General features: G+C 53.6%; 6 protein-coding genes across 6 annotated transcripts; 3 read left to right on the forward strand and 3 right to left on the reverse strand.

Annotated features, from left to right (window-relative positions):
- Positions 1–19: 19 nt before the first annotated feature.
- Positions 20–2,054, forward strand: J4E87_007490 (uncharacterized protein; the record flags this gene model as incomplete). The annotated part of the gene is made up of 4 exons (XM_049379085.1): positions 20–28; positions 103–889; positions 934–1,916; positions 1,968–2,054. 4 exons carry the CDS (start codon positions 20–22, stop codon positions 2,052–2,054), a joined length of 1,866 nt encoding a protein of 621 aa, XP_049231355.1.
- A 565-nt stretch (positions 2,055–2,619) lies between these two features.
- On the reverse strand, positions 2,620–3,202 carry J4E87_007491 (uncharacterized protein; the record flags this gene model as incomplete). Its single annotated transcript, XM_049379086.1, has 2 exons — positions 2,620–2,973; positions 3,035–3,202. 2 exons carry the CDS (start codon positions 3,200–3,202, stop codon positions 2,620–2,622), a joined length of 522 nt encoding a protein of 173 aa, XP_049231356.1.
- Positions 3,203–3,664: 462 nt separating this feature from the next.
- On the forward strand, positions 3,665–4,043 carry J4E87_007492 (uncharacterized protein; the record flags this gene model as incomplete). The annotated part of the gene is made up of 3 exons (XM_049379087.1): positions 3,665–3,667; positions 3,771–3,909; positions 3,982–4,043. The coding sequence occupies 3 exons, from the start codon at positions 3,665–3,667 to the stop codon at positions 4,041–4,043; spliced, it is 204 nt and encodes a 67-aa protein (XP_049231357.1).
- A 345-nt stretch (positions 4,044–4,388) lies between these two features.
- Positions 4,389–7,661, reverse strand: J4E87_007493 (uncharacterized protein; the record flags this gene model as incomplete). The annotated part of the gene is made up of 4 exons (XM_049379088.1): positions 4,389–6,574; positions 6,626–6,854; positions 6,909–7,608; positions 7,633–7,661. The coding sequence occupies 4 exons, from the start codon at positions 7,659–7,661 to the stop codon at positions 4,389–4,391; spliced, it is 3,144 nt and encodes a 1,047-aa protein (XP_049231358.1).
- A 2,289-nt stretch (positions 7,662–9,950) lies between these two features.
- Positions 9,951–12,793, reverse strand: J4E87_007494 (uncharacterized protein; the record flags this gene model as incomplete). Its single annotated transcript, XM_049379089.1, has 2 exons — positions 9,951–12,297; positions 12,510–12,793. 2 exons carry the CDS (start codon positions 12,791–12,793, stop codon positions 9,951–9,953), a joined length of 2,631 nt encoding a protein of 876 aa, XP_049231359.1.
- A 4,064-nt stretch (positions 12,794–16,857) lies between these two features.
- Positions 16,858–17,664, forward strand: J4E87_007495 (uncharacterized protein; the record flags this gene model as incomplete). The annotated part of the gene is made up of 1 exon (XM_049379090.1): positions 16,858–17,664. The coding sequence occupies one exon, from the start codon at positions 16,858–16,860 to the stop codon at positions 17,662–17,664; it is 807 nt and encodes a 268-aa protein (XP_049231360.1).
- Positions 17,665–20,193: the final 2,529 nt, after the last annotated feature.

Below are 20,193 nucleotides of genomic sequence, written 5' to 3' on the forward strand. Positions count from 1 at the left end.
TTGATGCAAAAGCCGCATGATGCCATCCGTACTGAAGCGTCGGGTGCGGACATCTACCTTCAAAACCAAACGTTCACGTCCGTTCCCTACAATCATACACAGTATCAAAGTACTGTTGACGCTCGGTCGCATGTCGCGTATGATTCGGGTGCTCCCAACTCCCGTAACGCTGGGCTCACATATGCCAATCCTACGATGCCGCCGCCACTACCGGGTTCAGTGGATTCGATGGCCAAACGCCAGCAGTATGGCTTCTCTACAGACTCGAACACACCAACGTTCCCAGATACAAATTCGCCAAACACACTTTCACCAACGCCATACAGCCCATACTCGGCTATGCCGCTAACACCGATGTCAATTGGCTCTGAAGGAAACATTATGCAAACGTCGTCAACACCGCAAAATTCAGCACAATCACCGCCGGATCTCCGTCGTGTGTCTGTCCAGTCTCTCATCAATGATCTTCCAAGAAAGCGATCACGGCCGGCCGGTGATGAGGTCGGACGTGGCCGACAATATCCTATTGCTGATTCTGCTTTCACCACCTACGGATACGACTTGGGTCTCCCTGATATCGATTCTCCGAGGAATGACGACTTTTCTGCTATTGCCATCTTCAGCCCACAAAGCAACACCATGGGGTTTAACGAGGACATATCGTATGGTAGCACTGACCCCCACGGCAAAGACATGGCCTTCGAAAGCGGGGGTTATTATGCAAAACCAGTTCCGATCAGGATTTCGAAGTCTTTAGAACCACTGCCGTCACTGCTCGTAGAGAACCAGATGAATCTCTTGTACTTCCATCACTTCATCAATCACACAGCGCGGGTTCTTGTTAACCATGACTGCGAGCGGAATCCGTTTCGCGAGATTTTACCAGAGAGTAGGTGAACGCTAATCTTCATGGATCATTGTTAACAGTGGCAGTGGCTGTACAAGACGAGAACATAATGAATCTTCTTCTCGCATATAGCGCTGCACACCGAGCACGCATGCTCAATCACCCCGAGCCCTCAAATCGCATCGCCGTCTGGGTGCAAGACGTGTTTCCCAAGCTACGTGAAGCGCTCAACGATGATCCCAACACTGTATCCGACAGTACTCTAGCAGCAGTGATAATGATGGCGAGTCTGGAAGTTATATCTTCTGGAACATTCGAGGTACCTGTATCCTGGCAAAGCCATCTAACCATGGCACGCCAGATGATCATCCAGCGTGGCGGACCAAAGGGCATGGGACGGCATGATCGCGTGGCCTACTTCCTTTCGCGTTGGTTCGCATACCTCGATGTCCTCGGCTCATTGAGTGGGAACAAGAACGATACACCTCTTGGCTCCTTCTACTGGTCTAGCGAAAACGCTTCCGCGGACGAAGATTTTGAGATTGATTGTCTAATGGGCTTTACAACAAGATGTGTAGGATCCCTGGCCCGCGTTTCTGAACTAGCGAAGCGCTGTGAACCGCAGCGCATCGACGAAGAAGGCAATGTGAGGGAGGGCTGGACCCCTAGCCCTGAGATTGTAGAGGAAGCCGTTGAGCTTCGTCATGCACTGGAGGAAGGCTTACTGGGCCGCAACATCAGGAAAGGATGCAACCACCGCTCGAGTACTTCCTCTGAGTCTGAAGGTGCATGGGATGCAACCGAGATCTACGCGACCAACGAGTTATTCCACTGGGCAGGTCTAATCCACTTGTATCGTCGCGTTCTCGGAAAACCCGCCATGGACCACGAAGTTCAGCAAGCCGTGCGAGAGATTGTGGGCCTACTGTACAAGATCCGGAGAGGAAGCACAGCAGAGGCATGTTTGATCTTTCCCATGTTTGCTGCTGGCTGCGATGCGCAAGATGAAGGGCAGAGGGAGAAGATCATCGAGCGGCTGAGGAGTGTGGAGGGCTTCGGACTGAACCATGTAAGCTCCTGTTAACAGAAAGTAAAGACTGACTTGCTTACTCGGTATTAGGTGCCCAAGATCAGTACGCTCATGAAGAGCGTTTGGGATACTGGTAAGCCGTGGGAGTCGCTCGTCTCTGGCGAGTTCTTCGGTTGAGAATACCTTTGTGAAGAGATATTGCATTGCCAACTAGGGTCCACGAATCGATGCGATGACTATGAAGAGTCACCACCGAGTGCTAGTAACACTGTAGTCATGTTAGTCCCGAATATGTTAGTTGAGAGAGCAAGGAACCCGACAGCATGGCCATCTGGTGGATTCAAAGAATTGATTTCTGGGCAATGAGGCTTTGACTGCCCATGTAGAGTCAGCGCAAGAATGGGTCCGTCGATTGCACGCCCTCGACGCCGAGTATGAGAGACGCGATACACTAGCCAGTCTAAGGACCTGGAAGAAGAGAGATTGATGGATGTGAGGCTTGAAAGAAACTTGGTGCGAATATCAGACTGGTGCGATATTACAAAGGAAGATAGCATAGCGCATGGGCATGTAGAGAGGCAGATCGACCGGCGACAACCAATTGAGTGTAGGAATACAGTGTTTTCGAGGGGTATCATCCATCCATCTGATATACATATCATCATATTATACAAATGCCCTCCATGAAGCCTCAAACCCTCTGACCCACCACACCAGCATCCACGCACCAACATTCCCACCCTCACCAAGGCCACCAACCCCCTCTAGCAACTCTCCCCACAGCTCTCGTCCCCTTCCCCACCTCATCAGCCCCCTCCCTAACCTCCTCCACAACCGCATCAACCGCCTGTCCAAACTCCTCCCTCTCCCTCTCCATCGCCTCAGTAGCCTGCCCCCACTTCTGCTGCGCCATCCACCGCTGTTTCTCAATCGCCTGCCGCAGCTCCTCCTGCAAATCGCGTATCTCGGCTTTTGTGTCGTGTGTCTCTTCGATGGCTTCGAGTTTGTACCACAGGTAGTAGGTGAGTTGGTATGTGAAGAGGGCGCCGAGGAAGCATTTTAGGAGGGGCGAGCCGAAGGTGCCGTAGTATGCGCCCTGTGAGGGATTTTGTTAGTATGGAGGGTAGAGGGAGGGTGGTTGTTGGGGTATGACGTACTACCCGCGATGGCTCTTTTGGCGGCGGTGCTGAGTTTGGGTTTGGCGGCGAGCTGGGGGGATGCGGTGCTGGTGCTTCGGCTGCGTATGTTCTTCGGGATGTCTGGCCTATGCGCTTGGGTATCGCGCTTCTACTCCATATCGACCGTGTTGCTCTGATGTGATTCATGGTGTCGTAGAGCTGCCAACTTTTGTCCCCGCTTCTGAGCTCGTTCGGTCGCCGCTGCAAGGTAGCCAGGTACTGCGCGAGGTGAGGTGTCGAAGGACGAAAATTATGACGTTGGAATGTCTGCGAATATGCGACACAGACTATTGCGCCGACGGTGGTAGAGCTCGAAACGCGGAGAGAAGCGCAGATGCGACAAAAGTGCCTCCCGACAGAAAACGGTATAAACCTCCGTCCACTATCTCCGCGTATCCAGCTAATGCCGGTACCCTAGCGCCGCCGCACAGACCCACGCGATGCACTTTCCAAAGGGAACACGTTCACCATACAACTTGAACCCTCATTTCCGCTTCTCTTCTCCCCTCTTACCAGACACTAGACGCTCGCTTCCTTTTTCCCGAAACCTTGCTGGATCGCGCGATTTACAGCCATCTACTCGTTCCACGTACACAAACACACATCATAATGGTACGATACCACCCCCTTCGCGGCGCAATGGAGCGGCTCTCCCTTTTGTCGCATACACACAACAGACGGGATACATAGCTAACCATGGCCACCAATCCTACAGGCGCAAACACCACAACAACGCCAGGCAAACATGCGTTTCGCCAAGGCGCAGGAGAAGAAGATGGGCAAGCCCGAGTCAACGGAGCCCGTGGTCAAGAAGAGGGCGCCTCAGAAGAGCCCCATTAGCAGGTTCTGGATCAGTACGTTCTTCTCGCCCCGCGGTCTATATTGTTAGATCTTGTGAGGATGTGTACTGACTAGTATTCTCACAGTTGTTCTTGCTTTCATACTAGTCGGCGGTCTGCTCTTCGAGGTCCTTAAGCTGTTCTTTTAGAAAGCTGGGGTCATGCGACGCGATGCGATCGGTTACCGGACGAATACGACTTGAACTTGATTTCGATTTCGACTTCGATCTTCCATACGTGGAGAAACAACACAAAGCACACATATATGCTGGGAGAGCGGATAAAAGGGAGAAGTTGGAAACAGCTTGGAGGAGCAACTTGGCTTTGAGGCCACTTTCTTGCGTCGACTATATAGGGCATACGGCGTTATAGAGGCATCATTGCGGCATCAAGGGGACTTGGTATAGCCGATTTTGTGGTAGCAAAATACCATTGAGCATTTGATATCACATTTGTCCAAGACCAAGACACCCATCTGCAGCGTGCCTAGGCTACTACTCCTCAGCCGCATCTGCACCCTCATCCATGACCACAGTCCGCCTCTTCTTTTTCTTCTTCTTGACTTTGCCTTCTTCCTCGCCCTCAGCTGCGCCTTCGGCTGCGTTCTCGTCTTGGCCCTCAGGCTTGACCTTCTTCTTTTTCTTCTTCTTGATAGGCGCTGCTTTTTCCTCTTCACCAACTTCCGCTTCCGGTGGAGGCGTTTCGGCTGGCTCGTCTCCTTCCACAGCAACCTTTCTGACCTTTCTCTTCTTTTTCTTGACGGCGACTTCTTCTTTGACGTGTAATCTCTCGCTCGCTCGCTGCATCTCAAGCCGTAGTCGCTCGACTTCCTGGAGCGCCTTCTTCATCTCCGCGTCTTCCTGGGCCTTCCTTTCGACTTCGAGTTGAGTGAGCTTGCGATTTGATATGCCTTCGTCATCCAAGCTCAATGACCCAAGACCGGAGCTGTCCACCTGCAACAGTGATTTCTTCGTCTTTCCTGGACGCGGTTGCACGATGTCATCTCTCGAAGCGTCTGGTGCAGCAGGTCCAAGTGTCTCATCGCCCATGATGTCGACTTTGCGCACAGGCTTGCGCGGACTCCGCGATCGCGGTAGATGTTCAGACGATGACCCTTTGCTGTCTAGGTTGAGCTCCATAATTGGGATCGAATCGATATCGAGCTCGTTGTTCTCCCTGTTGCCATCTCGCACTATCCTACTCAGTGGTGTGACTGCGCCGCTGCCCTTATCCGCTTCGGGGTCGATGTAGAATGGGTCATCTTTGTAGCGTTCTTTCCTTTCAGCTTTCCGACGCGCAATGATATCAGCGTCCAGATATTCATCCTCCGCTGCGTTTTGGTATGATGTAGGTTCTTTATGCGGGGCATCTAGGCGATCCGCAGCCGGTGTAGCAACAGCAGGAGGCTCTGAGTACGCGGCTGCAGGCTCCGAATAAGCCGCATATACATCATCTTCCTCTGTCTCAAAGCCTTCTGCATCAGCTGTGTAGAGCAAATGCTGTAGGTTGGGGTTGATTGGTGTATCCAGATCCAGATCTTCAGGTAAAGGAACCTTGCGTTGAGCACCAGGAGCGACCGGGTTAAGCTCAGCGCCAGAAAAGAGGGCAGGTATAGCTTGGGTAAGTAGTAGAGGTGGATCGGTGAATGCGTCCTGGTCCGCGCTAGCAGCTGTGCCTGATGCAGCTTCTGCAGCGAGACGCATGAGTTCAAGGTACTCAACTGCCCGTTCCTGGACTTCCAGACTAGGGTGTGTGGAGAGCGGCTCTAAAAAGTGGATAATACGTGCCATGAGAAGGGACATGAGCGTTTTGCGCTCTGGAGTCCATGAGACTTGATCGTTTCCAGCCATGCTAGAGAAGACCTTGGGTATCGCTTGCAGATATACAGCGAGCGTCCTCGAAGATAGTTGGAGAGAAGATGGGTGTAGCAGAGAGGTCATGACTGGCTCCGGGCGAGTGAGGTAGTTGGCGTACTCTCCAACTAGCCAGCCAGCGTATTCCAGTACACCTTGGCCGCCGTTTCCGGATGCTGGGAACATCTGGTCTCTCCGATCAACGAGCACGAGCGATTGTGCGGCATCTATAGCTTCCGATCGAACACTCTTCACCCGAATGGCAACGTTCTGTAGTTCGTGTCCGATGCCACCACCAATGTCGTCTGAATGTTCTATTTCTTCCTCCTCTTCCATAACCGAGGTTGCTTTTGTTGCTGGTGATACCCTGACTAGCTGAGTAAGTACATCAATGTACCATTCGAAGTCGGCAATGTTGCTATAAGTATCGCGTGAGCACATCTCCAGGATCCTCCGAATGACGCTTATCCTGTAGTCGTCTGGCAGTGGCGGCGGCTGGTCGGATTTCTGTTCGTGCTGAGGCAGATTCTCTTCTGCGTCGGAGTCGTCGTCACCATAAGGTGATATGCCAGTCAGCCTACCTCTGTCGTTGTTGGGATCGCTCGCCGCTGAGGCAATTGGTGCATTTCGTAGCTGTCGCATCAGCCGTCCAACAATCGCTGTAAGGTTGTCTGCATTGACCATGCCAACCACCAGATCCAAAGCACGCATTCGTATCGAGATATCGGGGTCGTCTATGCATTCGAGGATGACGTCTTGCTGCTGGGAAACCAAGTATGGATGTGAGGTGACGATCTTCTCGAACGCGAGTAGTGCGACATATTTTACTGCAGATTGATGAGAAGCCAAACGTTGAATAACAGTGTATATTAGCTTACAGTTTGCATCTCCCTCTATGATCATCATGCCGCGTAGTTTGCCAACACATAGCTTTGCTACCTCCTCACCTTCCGCAGTGCCTTCTACGGCTTCTAGGATACCACCCTGGATGATACCACTGATACATTCGTAAAGTAACGACATAGCAGACGTCTCCCGTATAATCTTGGTCAACGGAGGTAGCAGTTTCTTGATGAGTCGGGGTTCTAATGGGGTTAATGTTGCAAACTAAGGCTGGTCAGTTCAAGTTCTGGTTTAATGTCCTCTGAGCTCAGTGCTTACAAGTTTGATGAGCTTGATGGCCATCCAATTGTTGCCTCCTTCTACTAAGAGATCAAATAGTCTCGGTGCAAGCGGTAGGAAGTCCTGTGGTCTCCTCCATCCCAGCTCGCACACGACGTTGACGATTGCCGCTGTGACGCTCGCATCCTCATTGTCATCTAACAAGCGCTCCTTGATCTTAGGCCATGCGGGTCGCAGTGTCTCTGGATACACAAGAGCCAGCCGGTATAGTGTTACGACGGTCTTCTTCCGGACCATTGCGTGCGAATGCGTCAGCCGCGGTATTAGGTCGGAGAGGACCGAGTTGGCCATGCTCGGGTTTATGACGTGTGGTATGGCGCCTAGCGGGAGGGCGATGTACTGGGGACTCGAGCTCATAATGTCCTTCTTGAGCTGGTTCTCGGCGAGCACGAGGACTTCGGTATCCCGTCGAAAGCTCTGTACCGCGGCCAGGTAACCCGTGCGCTTCTGCTTGAACTTGGAGCTTGACATGACCTCGAGGACGTTGAAGCTGGCCCAAGACATGTCGTGGCCGAACATCTCGAGGTACGTGAGCTTCATGAGGGCCGTGGCCTTGAGGTCCATGTCGTTGGTGCGTATTTCCTTGCGACATTCTTTTATGCTCTCGGCGATGTACTCGCGCTCGCTGCCTTTGTGGTTTCGGAGGCCCCGAATGAGGTCGAAGAGAGATTTCTCGAACCTAGGGGACTGTTAGTCACGACACTTGTATTGGAGATTTGGCGAGCGTTGCATTTTGGCGTGGCTCAGGCAGCGTCACGCAGTCGTGTGTCGAGGTGTGCAAGCGCGCGAGGAGGGGTAGGTGTGCAGCGTGAGGGTGAAGGTGGTGGGCGACTAGGCATCATCATTGGGAGGCGGTCGTCATGGCAGGCATGTTTGGCGACATGAAAGCGGGCTCTAGTCGGTCGTCTGCAGGGAAAGCGACTGCTTGTCGGGTCGAGGCTGTTGACGTGCACCTGGAGTCCAGAGGCTCCACTACCGAACGCCCGCTAGTTTCGCCGGCGGAAGCTTGGGACAGGCATCCCCATCAGCTTACCTAACTCGACATGCTTCTCCAGACACTCTGTCGCCATTGACACGCACCCGACACCCCAAGTCGACGCCCGCAGCCGCCAGCATGACACAAGCCAACCTCCTCTCTCCACCCGCGCAAATACCACCGCCCACCGCCCTCGCCCTGTCCCAAAAAGCCCCCCTCGTCCTCTCCACAACACCAACGTCGACGCTCCCGTGGCCCCTCTCGCTGCTCTTCTCCCGCGAGACACCCGAAACATGGACCATCCACGAGAACCTCTTCCTCTCGACACTCCGCACGGGCGATGAGAATGCCGCCCTGTCAATTCTGCAGCGCCTCGAGGCCCGATTCGGCGACCACAACGAGCGCATCATCACATTGCGCGGCATCTACAACGAAGCAACGGCCCGGTCAGACGCCGAGCTGGAGAAAGTGTTCGAGGCGTATGAGAAGATACTCCGCGACGACCCCACCAACATGAGCATCCGGAAGCGGAGGGTTGCCGTGCTCAAGGCGCTGGGCAGGACCGCCGATGCCATCACCGCCGTGGCCGTGCTCCTGAAGAACAGCCCCACCGACTCCGAGGCATGGGCAGAGGCGAGCGAGCTGTATGCGAGCCAGGCAGCGTGGGGACAGGCGATATACTGCGCAGAGGAGGTTCTGCTCATCACGCCGAATGCATGGAGTGTGAGTACCACAGCGCCCCGACGATGCCATACGTGTACTAACCCGCGCCCAGGCACATGCACACATTGCGACCCTACACTACCTCTCCACAGCCTCCAACAACCCACCCAGCCTCAGCTCCCTCGCCCTCTCACTAAAGCACTTCTGCCGCTCCGTCGAGCTCAACGACGCCTACCTCCGCGGCTACTACGGCCTCAAGCTCCTCACCACAAAGCTCAATGCCATACTCTCCGACTCCGACTCAGCAGCCAAGCGCAACACACAAGAAGACGATGACGTCCCCGTCCCCAACGCCCAAACCGTCAAGAAGCTCGAGGAAATCGCTACAAACAAGCTCGCAGAAATCATAAGGCAATACAAGTCAGGAAACAAGGCCTGGCAAGGCTACGACGAGGCCGAGATTATTGCTGCGCGGGAGCTGTTAGACAGAGACGGCAAGACGGAGCGGTGAGGGACTGCATCTGCAGCAAGTGACTGAAATCGTCATGAAACGGGGCGTTTTGGGCGTCTTTGGTGTAGACACGTGGAATACGTTCCTGGACAAAGTGTTTCCAGCACAGTTGCTAGATACCATTCCAAGTGACTTATTAATCAATCATCAACAAATCATAATGCAAACACCAAGAACAATCACGAGTGCACATGTGTAGCCAGAGATGGAGTGAAGATTGTGCATACAAAGACGCTTAGCAAAGGGTATATATCCATAATTATTATTACGAGAAGAAGCCCGTCAGCTCCCTCTCAAGCTCAATTCCCTCGTATGCCCTTTCCCGCTATCTTCGTCCCTGACCATGTTCGACGCTCCGAAAAAACAACACCGGACCCTTTCATGCAGATCAGAAGAACAAAGATAGATGGATCATTTCCCAATTTACCCCACACCACAAATGCCCTAATGTGGATATATCTGCCGTCGATGCCACATGCTAGATAAGACAGCCTAGCGGAGCCGAAAAGAAGAAGAGATAAGAAAAGAATAAGAAGAAAAAGGTAAAACAACGCCTAGAGCTGTTGCAACATGTATGTTTTCCTTCAGTTCAACAGAAACAAAAACGCCACCTGTAAATGCCGGTAAATGAAAAGAGAAATACAAGAATCTTGGCCATTGGCCATGTTAAATCGCTTCCATATATCTTCAAGAAAGTGGTGGTGGAATGGGAGGAGGAGGAAAGAACAATTAACGGGACTCGTTTCTTCTTGTTGTTTTTCTTTCCCTGGAACCATGATATCCGTTGTACGCGGGCGTTTCTAATGTAATGCGTTTGTAGGTGCGATGAGAAAAAGGTTCGTGTATGCGTCGCGAATGTGCGTAACAACACCTAGATGTTGAGACCGCGAGTGAGATCTTCAAGTCCGGAGCTGTTGTTCTCCTTGCCCTTGGAGTGCTTGTTCTTGCGTGCAGCCATCTTGCCCCAGTCTTCGTCCGCGTCGTCCGTCTCAGCGGGGGCCATCATTTGCGGGCCGGGGCTACCCTTCTTCAAGATGCCCTTGATGGTGCTGGTCCTAGCCTGGTTTGCGCCGCCGCCCGAGGCTTGGAGTGTCATCGAGGTGCCGTTGGAGACGGCGTCGGAGTGGTTGACGACAGGTCGGTACCTAGCAGACAGACCAATGTTAGAACGCTCGGATGGGGCGATGGAGGGAGTGTACCCTGGATTCGGGCCCATGAACGACATGGCGCGCTGCTGCGGTTGGTTCCCGTTGCCTGACATGAAAGACATCGGTCGGTTTTGTCCGTTCGGTACATTGAGGAAACCCCCGCCTCCCATTGTACTGCCCATCGTGCTACCAGCGTAGCCGGGGTTGGGCATGGCCATCGACATCCGGGGATCTTGTTGTTGGGGCTGCTGCTGCATCATCTGTAGCTGCATTTGCTGCATGGCGATCATCTGCTGCATTTGTTGCATCTGCTGCATCTGCTGCATGTAGTCGTTCCCTTGCTGCATAGGGTATCCCATCTGTCCCATGCCCATTCCCTGCATTTGCCCACCCATCATGGGGTTCATCATGGGGTTCATGCCGTTCATCATGGGCATGTGTGACATCCGCATCGGGTTCTGAGGTTGGCCGTTCGTGTTCATTTGCTGTCCGAGAACACCAGTGAAAGGCCCTCCCTGGGGCTTTTTCGCCGAAGCACCGCCCATGTACTTTTGCTTGGTCATATCCCTCATCTGGATCTGGTCCACGAGCGAAGGCTGCGACATACCAGCATCCTGATACATCATGTTAGGGCCCATGCCCATGTCTCCAGCAATCGAGCCGCCTGCGACTGATCCAGGACCACGCGCAAAGCCATTGAAGCCCATGGACTCTCGGTTCGTCGGCCGTACCAAGCCTCCTCCAATGAAAGAGGAGTTGTACGGATCCTGGGGCAGATGTCTCGCGAAAGCAGGCAGATTGCCTTGGCCCATGCCGCGTTGACTCATGGCACCTGCTGAGGCCGGGCGATCGGGTATGTAGGAAGGCATCGAGTTCGTCGGTTGACTGGGGAATCTGTTGCGAGCTTGACTTGGGAAGCCGTGTTGAGCGAGAATACCCAGCGGTACATCCTCATCTTCCCATTCTTCGGCCTTCATGGAAGTTTCCGACGGGAAGCCCATGTGATCTGCTCCCGGCTCTGCAAGACCCCCAGGAGCTGTGGTAGACCGTCGCATAGCCTCGCGGGCAAAGTGCATCTGCTGATTCTTGCGTCTCATGAGCTCTTCTTCTTCTCTTCTTTTGATAGCATCCTCCTCGTCCTCGTAGTCTTCGTCGTCGGAGCTTTCCTCAGGTGGTGGCTTGTTCATTTGCTTCTTTTGATATTCCCGGAATTCGGCCTGCGACATTACTCTCCTACCGGCCGCTGTAGCAGGGACGGATGCAGTGTTGCTGTCTGAGGCTACTACGGCAGGTTTCTTTGCTGTCGTGATTTGTTGCTTGGGAGCAGGCTTTGACGGCGCGAACAAGTCTTCGTCCTCAGCATCATTGTATGGAGAGGCCGTCCGAGCGAGGGAAGCTTTGGGGGTTGTGTTTGTGGTCGTGCTCGAAACAGTGGCTGATCGAGATGAATAGGGGGTCTGGTAGGAATTGGCAGACGACGTTGAGGTGGAGTTGAGCTGTTGTTCCGGAGAGCTTTCACGATATGACTTCCTATCGGTATATGATTTGCGTACGAACTGTGCATCTGCATCTTCGAAAGTAGGTGCTGGTTGGAAGGTTGGGCTCTCTGAGGCGACTGGCGCATACGATGAGTATTTGTGGGGAGGCGGCGGCGGCGGCGGCGAGTCGTTGTCTGAATTCGGAGAAGCCATGAGGTTGTCGGTAGAGTTGCGACTGTCCCAGCTCTTCATTGGCGGTTCAATGCCAGTGGGCGGTAGAATCTTGATGGGTTCTGCTTGGAACGTGCGCTTCTCCGAAAGCAGTGAGCGTCCTGCGGTCTCTCGTTGAATTTCGGGAGATTCCTTGCGGCTTAAATGGCCAAACATGTCGTCCTCAAAGCCGCCGAAGTTCAGATCCCCCTCGAGCTTGGGCGGGACTGCAGTGCTCGCGTAGCTGGATGTGGTCATGGCGCGATTTCTGCCACTCCACCCTGTCCCTGACAGATCCTTGTATGAGGAGACGCCGGAGCTTGACTTGGGCAATGAGGGAAGATTCTTGCGGAAAGCGCTCACCGACGACGGAGCCGGAGAGCTGTTGTGTTGTGAGACGGCCGGTCGAGGGATATTAGTAAAGAGGTTGTCGTCGGAGCTGGTGTCGGTGGAAGAAGGAAGTGTAGAGGTGGAGCCATGTTGGCCATTGGCGTAGGGTCTCGAATTGGAAAATTGAGTCCCACTGCTTGACTTGCTGTCGCTAATTAAAGGGTCAGTCCGGCCGACGCTATGACTAGTGGATACGAAGCTTACCGTTTTGACGATCCTGGAGACTCATCGTCAACGGACTGGTTGCGATTTTTGCTGCCAGGATGGCTGAAGCCGCTGAAGCGAGGAAACTTTGATGATCTCTCTTTTTCCTGTGTCTTGCGCTGCTCTTTTGCTTTTTCTACTTCCGTCTTGCTCAGCACCCGGAAGGCACCAGAATCAGCGGGTGCAGTTGTGGTGACTGGGCTCGTTGCGATGTCGACTTCGTCGAACACATTGCCCTGAGACTTCCGACGGGCGGTGAATATCCCTAGGCCTGGCTTGCCCATGTTGATGAGTTGTGGTTTCCAAGTACGAGAAGCGACCAATGCCTCGGGCGGCCTATTCTGATGTGAGATGCGCTATCATATACTCCAAGACGGGCGATGCGTGGCGGTTGTGGTCGAGGAAGGAGCGACGGGTGCGGTCAGGAAGGAGCCAAACGTGGGGATGGGCAGGTAACGAATGGACGACTTGATCTAAACGTCTGGTATTAGCTCTGATTTGCGTGCCACTGGCGATGCAGGGTGCTGGCGCAGTGTCGAGAGATGAGGTGAGCGGGCGCGGCGGGTGTTGCTGTGAGAGCTGAGTCGGGAGCGTCGTTGAGGGCAACTTCGTATTACCGCGTTTCAACGTCAGGGCCGTGTCGATCTAGCCGCGTATTGATAATATTATGCGCCTCGAGGGATTCGCTTGCAGCACGCGGGGGCAGGAAAGCTCGTCGTGGCAAGATGCGCCTCTGCCACTTTCCAGCGCATCGCCTGGGCCGCTTGTTGGTTTCGAGTGCGGCGTTGCTCAATCCTTCCGGGGCCCGGGAGTTGGGTGGGTTGGGTGTGCGACTTACCAGACACGAGGCGGGTAGCAGCAGCAGCACCTGTTCAACGAGTGACAATGTCTAATTGCAGACGGCGGAGACGCGATGATGTAGTCGGAGGGCACGCGCGGAGAAAACGGCGGGATCATGAACGAGTATAAGGGCGCGCACGGATGGCACAAAGCGTAGTCAGGAGTGCGCCGTCCCATCATCTTCACTCGACTGCCCACTGCCCTCTCGCTCGGCCGGGCCTGCATCTGCCTAGGTACCGAACCAATGGCATCCTCCCGCAGTAGGCATAGCGCCAAATCGAGCGGCCATGAACTGCCATGTTGGGTTTTGCCATGTACAATTGCGTTTTGACGGCCATTGAAGTTTGCCCACGGCGCGCCAAACGCTGGTACGATTCATGCTGTCTTGCACGTAGCTGCGAGGCTGCCGTGCAGCTTCACACATAAGCCCTACTACCTGTTGAGTCGACGGCTGCAAACTGCTGGTCGAGGGTGCTGGTACAGTAGTGTAGCCTCCTAGTCCGACCACCATCCATGTCCGGGACCCTCATGCCAAAATTAGATGGCTAGGCCAAGAGAACTCATCAACCATGGTCTTTCTAGGGCCGCACGCTCGTTGCTCGCTACCTGATAACAACGCCTGATCGACAGTATCGACGCGCAGTCCGGTCGACGTCATCAACACTTGCCATGTGCAAATTCTCACTGCGCCTGGTGTTTCGGCCCTGGACACAAGACCCTTCGTATTACACTGCTCCACAGCATAACGGACCCTCTCGGACCATGCCCGCGGTCGGCGCGATACCGTCGAGCCAAAATTACAACCAGCCCACATGTGTCTAGCGGCCCTGTTCCATAGGCACCGTGGAAGCTTGAATGGCTGTGAGTCGAGCCACAAGCCAGGGCTGTCGTTGCTTGTGATTACTGCACGCCAGGATATGTGATGCTCCATTCAGCCTGCAGACTCCGAGATGACACTTCTGCGAGACGAGACGCTTCGCCGCCCGGGCACTTCTCTTGCTCGTGCCTAACATGCAGCTGCCTGCAGGCTCGCTACCCGGTGCGAAAACATCGCCCAAGCCCGCGCGCTTGCTCTAAACCCTGCTGGATTCCCGTCTTAACGATATCTAGCTAAGAGAAGAAAGCCTGTTTACACTTCACATTCACTGCGCGCATTTGTTGTTGGGCGCACAAATTGCTTTGGATGATTTCCCTCCCAGATCGATCTCAGGAGGCTGCTGGTGGCTTGCCAATGTTGCCATGATGAGAGCACAGACGCTGCCGGGCAGGCCGCTACTGCATATTTCTCCTTATGGCTACACGCATGCAAGCCAATACCAACCTCGCTGATCTGGAGGGAAGCGTTCAGTTCGTGAACTGCGACCACCTCTCTCCACCGCTCTGGCAGCACGTCATGATTACCATTATTTTGCGGCCCTTTTTTGAGGCAAAGCACTCCGAGCTGTTGCCGGGTCTGTAACGCGTCTCGTCGAGAGAGTTTTTCTTGTTCCAATCGTACGATTTGCTGCGCTTCTGCAGCTGCATGGGCTGAACGCGGCTCGCCAGCTTCCCGGGCGCTCGCTGTTGGCTTGCACCCTAGAGTCGTGTTCGACGAAGCGCTGCAGCATTACTGCGGGACATGACGCCGTCTCTTTTAGCTCTCCCGCCCCTCATTAATTCCAACCTCTCGTTTGCTTCAATTTCAACGTTCTGTTCACCCCGCCTGCGAACGCGTAATCGTGTACGGGTCATCTAAGAAAATCTGGGGGTCGGTCAGCTAGCCTCACCCTACTTGCGTCTCAACACGTTCGATCGATCTGCGCTCGGCTCTCACTGTCAGCTCGGCTCCTGGAGATCAGCCGACCCAAATTGGTTGGCATTCGCTCATATTGCATGTGTTCCCAGCTGGTGACAAAACCTTTTGTTAACTGTACACAGTGTTCATTGTCGGTGCCTTGTTTCTGAACTCGCGCGGTAAGTAGCAAGCAGGACCTGCCGGCTTTTCAATTTCGCTTTGTTCACATTGCTATCACGACTCCTTGTCTTAGCATCCTCAATGCCAAGACGTCGCAACAGGATTCCGGAAGGTCCAATGAAGGAATTTCGGCGAGACCGTTACATCCTCGATAGTCTTCTGTTATGACCGCGTCAACTTTGCAGCGAGTCTCGGGCATTTTGCTTCTTTGCTGTCGGCTTCACCTAGTTTGCTTTGTTTTCCGTTTCTAGTCTGTTGCCATCCGCCCGGTACCGTGTGGAGACGGGACAGAACACCCATGCAAGAGACGTCTCTGCGTACGGTCATGAGCCTCGATAGCGGCGTATGTCCGGGCTAGGACCATGGTCGCATCTGACAGGTCTGGTGAATGTAACGGCCGTGTATCGGAAGACGACAGCATTCTTCTGCTCGAATGGGCGCACACAAGGCGACTGTGTAGATGCCGTACTGATCACACCTGCGGTACTTTAGTTTTGACGCAGGGTAATGCTAAGAGCTCACGCCCCGTTACGTCGATCGAGATGAGCAGGTGGGATCAGGTTTTTTATGTCGGAGAACATCTGTCGCTGAGAAAGAGTATGGGTGGCACTAGGAGAAAAGGTGCTGGTGAAGACAGGTAGCTTGAGTGTGCTCTAAGGGCAGGCGCGCTACGACTGAGTGCAGCTTCCCAAATGTCTGCACCAAGGCTACCGCGGACGCACCGAAGCGCATGGACGCTCGAAAGGGTCCAATGACGCAACTGCGTAAACAGTGACAACGTTCACTCTAACCCCAACACTGCAGTTGCAATTGCTTCTTCTCGTCTGGTAGTCCGACCCCCACACTTCACTGGCGCTACTCCACGACTTTCCTCTTACATCGGCGGCAATACCAGCAATCAGGCCTCAGCAGAACGTAGGAAAAACAAAGCCTGGTCAGCTTCCGCGCAACATGCCGACTGGGTTCCTCGATCTTCCGCCCGAGCTCCGCAACGAGGTGTACAATATTCTTTAGGAGGATACACCCTCGCCAACCTAGGAAAAGACTGAACAGGTCTGCGGCCTATATTAACATAGAAATCTGCACAGCAGGTGGCCTGACGTCGATGTAGGCTCTAGGCCTGTTCAGCTTTTTTCTTTTACAAGGTGCACCTGTTTTTGAGAAGTACTATGACGCCCGGAACTGTGCTGGTGGGACAGCACACAGTCAATGGCTCATTCATACGCGGTACGCCAACCGCCATCACATGGATACTGGAGGCAGTATTCAATCGTCTTGTTTCCCCACTTCATCCCATCACATTACAGAAGACCCGCAATGCATCCCCTCTCTCCGCAATTTGGAAGATGGACAGATATTGCGCTCATGCATGGGTCGCTAACTGCCGAACCTGGGCATATTAGCCTCATATACCGTTTCAACTGACCGGAGAGAAGGCCCCATCCACAGATAGATAGGCATGAACTTCAGCTGATAGTCATAAAAAGAGTGAAATCAACATGCTGAACCATTGAAGTAAAGTAGACTTCATATCAGCCGCACCTACTTGCAAGAATGCGCAGCCTCATCGCCACCGTAGCCATTGCCTTTGCAACACAGATCTTCGCAGCATGTACCCGCGAAGCCCTCAAATCTATCACAGACGAGTTCCTCGCTGCTCAAACTGCGGGACAAACAACCTTCCCTTCCCTTTCTAGTACCGTCGCATACACCGAAAACCGGAAGAGCGTCGACGTTAGAACTGGCATTCTCTCCAAACCTATGAAAATCGACCATGCCCGAGCCCAACACGACACAACTCAATGCGCTGCGTTCACTGAGTTTATTGTCACCAGCACCGCCGCGCCGTATGTAATCGCAACGCAACTCCGTCTCGACAACAGCACAAAAGTCTCGCAAATTGACACCATCTGGACAAGCAAAGGAGACTGGCTCTTCAACGTCACAGGCACATACTACTGGGCCACGCGCGAGAAGTGGGATCCCATCCTCGCCGCCAACCGCGATACGCGTGCTGTCATCAAAGCAGCAGGAGATGCCTACTGTGACCTCTTTAACAACAAAAGCGTCACAGTGCCCTGGGGCTCGCCGTGCGCTCGCCTCGAAGGCGGTGCGTATACGGGTAAGGGTGAGGCGACAGACAGATGCGATGTCGGTGTTCCGAGCGGTGTACCTCTGGTAAACAGGCAATATGTTATCGACGAGGAGTATGGGACTGTGGATATTATCATGGATTTTGGAGGTGTGGCAGGGCAGGTTGGGGCTGATGGGTTGCCGGATAGTCATGAGTTTAGGGTTGAAGGGGGGAAGTTGAGGTACGTGCATACGCTTTCAAGTTGTGGTGGGAAGGCGTGCATGTAGGTTTTGGAGGCATTGATGTGCGTGTGTGGGCATATGAGGGTCAGGGGCTTGGGCAATGAGCAGGATGAGGTTGAATCTTCGATGGATGTGAGAACCATGTGATCAGAGCAAAAGGGAACTTCAGCCGTATCACAGCTTAGTATTACTATTGCACTCCTGAAAGGTCTTTGTTATGCTATAGGGGTTTTTAGGTCATAGGTTATGCTAGGAATAATCCCGAGCCCAACAGAGGGCTCACTCCTCAATCATCCTTACCACTACTCTCGCCATGTTCAACGTGTGCGCACATTTTCCCCTTTGAAACTCCATCAGTCTTCAATCCCCATACCACATCACCACATCTCCGTCAGCATCATACCAAGCCTCTGCACAGCCTCTTACGTCCAGGTAATCCACCCACTCATCGTTCTCCACGGCCAGTGCTTTCGGTACTCTCTTCAGAACACCAGATGCATTGCCATCGAATCCACCAAGAAGTGACCTCTCTGCTTGAATTGTATCCGTCTCGTCTCGCACAACGTGGTGGTTGATGGATTCGCGGACATGTGGAGCTTGTGGCGCGTCTGTCATGACGACATCCCCGGACCCGTCGATAGAAGGAGCGCCGTGTATGATTCCGTTTCTGCAGACGAGTCTCTTTTCAACGAGAACAGGGTCAACGTAGTTGTGTAGACGCCAAGTTTGGCACTTAGAGGTATGTGTGAATGCCCAGATCAGTACTTCAGGTTGGGTCTGTATTGCAAGCTCACAGACGGCTGTCAACCTTGCAATCTCGGTGCCGCTGATAGTGAGTGGCCATATGGAGCTGCTATCCTCACCGTCGCGTTGTCTTGGTTGATCAGAAGGAAATGGCTCATCCCACTAGTTTAGCCAATGGTTCCTCTTATGTCCCAGTGAGACTGCCGTAGAGGCATTATAGGCATCCCAGCTCTTAGCGTTTTGCTCCATCTGCGATAGACGAATGACGTCTGGAGGAACGCTGTACAATAGCAGAGTGTCGCCGTAAGCCACGATGGCGCGGACTCCCTGCGACAAATCCGCAGCCGCACTATACAGCCTTGGTACAGCATTCTGTTCTGGCGGAGTGAATGTGATCTTTCGAAGAAGCTTCGTAGGTCCGCCAAGAGGTGCGTCGCAGCCTAGTGTCAATAGGCCGTTGACAGGGTCGATAAACAGGACGTGATACCCGTCACTTAGCGGAAGCGCATGATAGTGATCACAACTAGGTGAACCTGGACGGTGCGTCGCAGATTCAAACCCAAATGAACCCCAGAACGACGCCATGGTGGGCCGGCCGAAGAATTTCCGGCTGATGGCAGGCCGATCTTCTGGATGTGCTGCACTGGAAATAAGACGGAGCTTCTTGGCAGATTCGAAGCCTGGTCGTGGCGAAAGAAAGTACAGGTGATCGCCTGCTAGATGTTAGGTGCATGGTAAATCCAAGATACGTGTACTTACTCGGCGCTGTGAGCGGGAACTAACGACTCAAACTCTGTCCTGTGAGCGCATCAATCCAATGCAACTCAATTCCTGCTGAACATCCAAAGGCGACGCAGCGACGTTGCGGGCAGATAGAGACACTGCGTGGTGGATCATCTTCGGCGCAGAGATGGCGGTATATCGTCGTGGTTCCCCTTTCGACAGGGACGGTGTGAACACATGACTCGAAGGTGCAAAGCCCATGGGCAGAAGGCCTTCGTGAGGGTCCGGAAATATTGAGGTTCCATGCGTGATTGACGAAGTGTTGATCGTGGGTTTGATGATCGTCCGTATTGTGGAGGTTGATGCGCTGGTTGTTCGACCGTACGCCAATCGTATCGAAGGTTGTGGGATCTCGCTCTTGGACGAATGGACGATGCATTCGAGCCGTGTTGCGTCCCTGAAGACTCATACCAGCCTCATAGTCATTGATACAGCTAGTCTGAATAGACGTAGATGTGGTGACACCCTTCTCCGGCCCATCAACATCAACATGTACATCAACGGAACCGTTGCCTCCGACTGTGCGTCCATAGTGCAGCTCACAAACCAGGCCCATGCGTCCTTCGAGAAGTGCAGCGATAGCGTGTCGCCCAGAGGAGACGTCCATGCTCATTTCAATGACCCTTCTTGGGCATACGACGCTGGTAATGGGCACCGGAAGCCCACTCTCGAGGTCGTAGATGTAGATTAGGGTTTCTCGTGCGACACATACGAACCGACCGCAGAGACTTGTGGAGAATACCAACCCGCTAGCATACCCATTGGCTAGCTCAGTGAAGTCTATGTCAGAGCGTTCTACGATAGGAGCTCTGTTATTCAGTCCGTTGCCGCTCCATCCAGATGACAAAGCACACTGCCGAGCAAGGTATCGACTCAGTAACCATTCTTCGCTATGCGAGGCAGCGGTCGCAATAGGACGGAAAGCGGGACTGGCTGTGGAAGTAGTCTTTTCAGTGCTACTCAGCCAACCACCTCTGCTTAGCATTGCATTGAGCAGTTTCTTATCGAGACTTGCCCGCATCCAGTGTCGGCACGTATGGCGTACGG

The sequence above is a fragment of the Alternaria ethzedia genome (assembly GCF_023757985.1).
Source record: "Alternaria ethzedia strain BMP 0044 chromosome Unknown scaffold_20, whole genome shotgun sequence".
Classification (NCBI taxonomy): Eukaryota; Fungi; Ascomycota; class Dothideomycetes; order Pleosporales; family Pleosporaceae; genus Alternaria; species Alternaria ethzedia.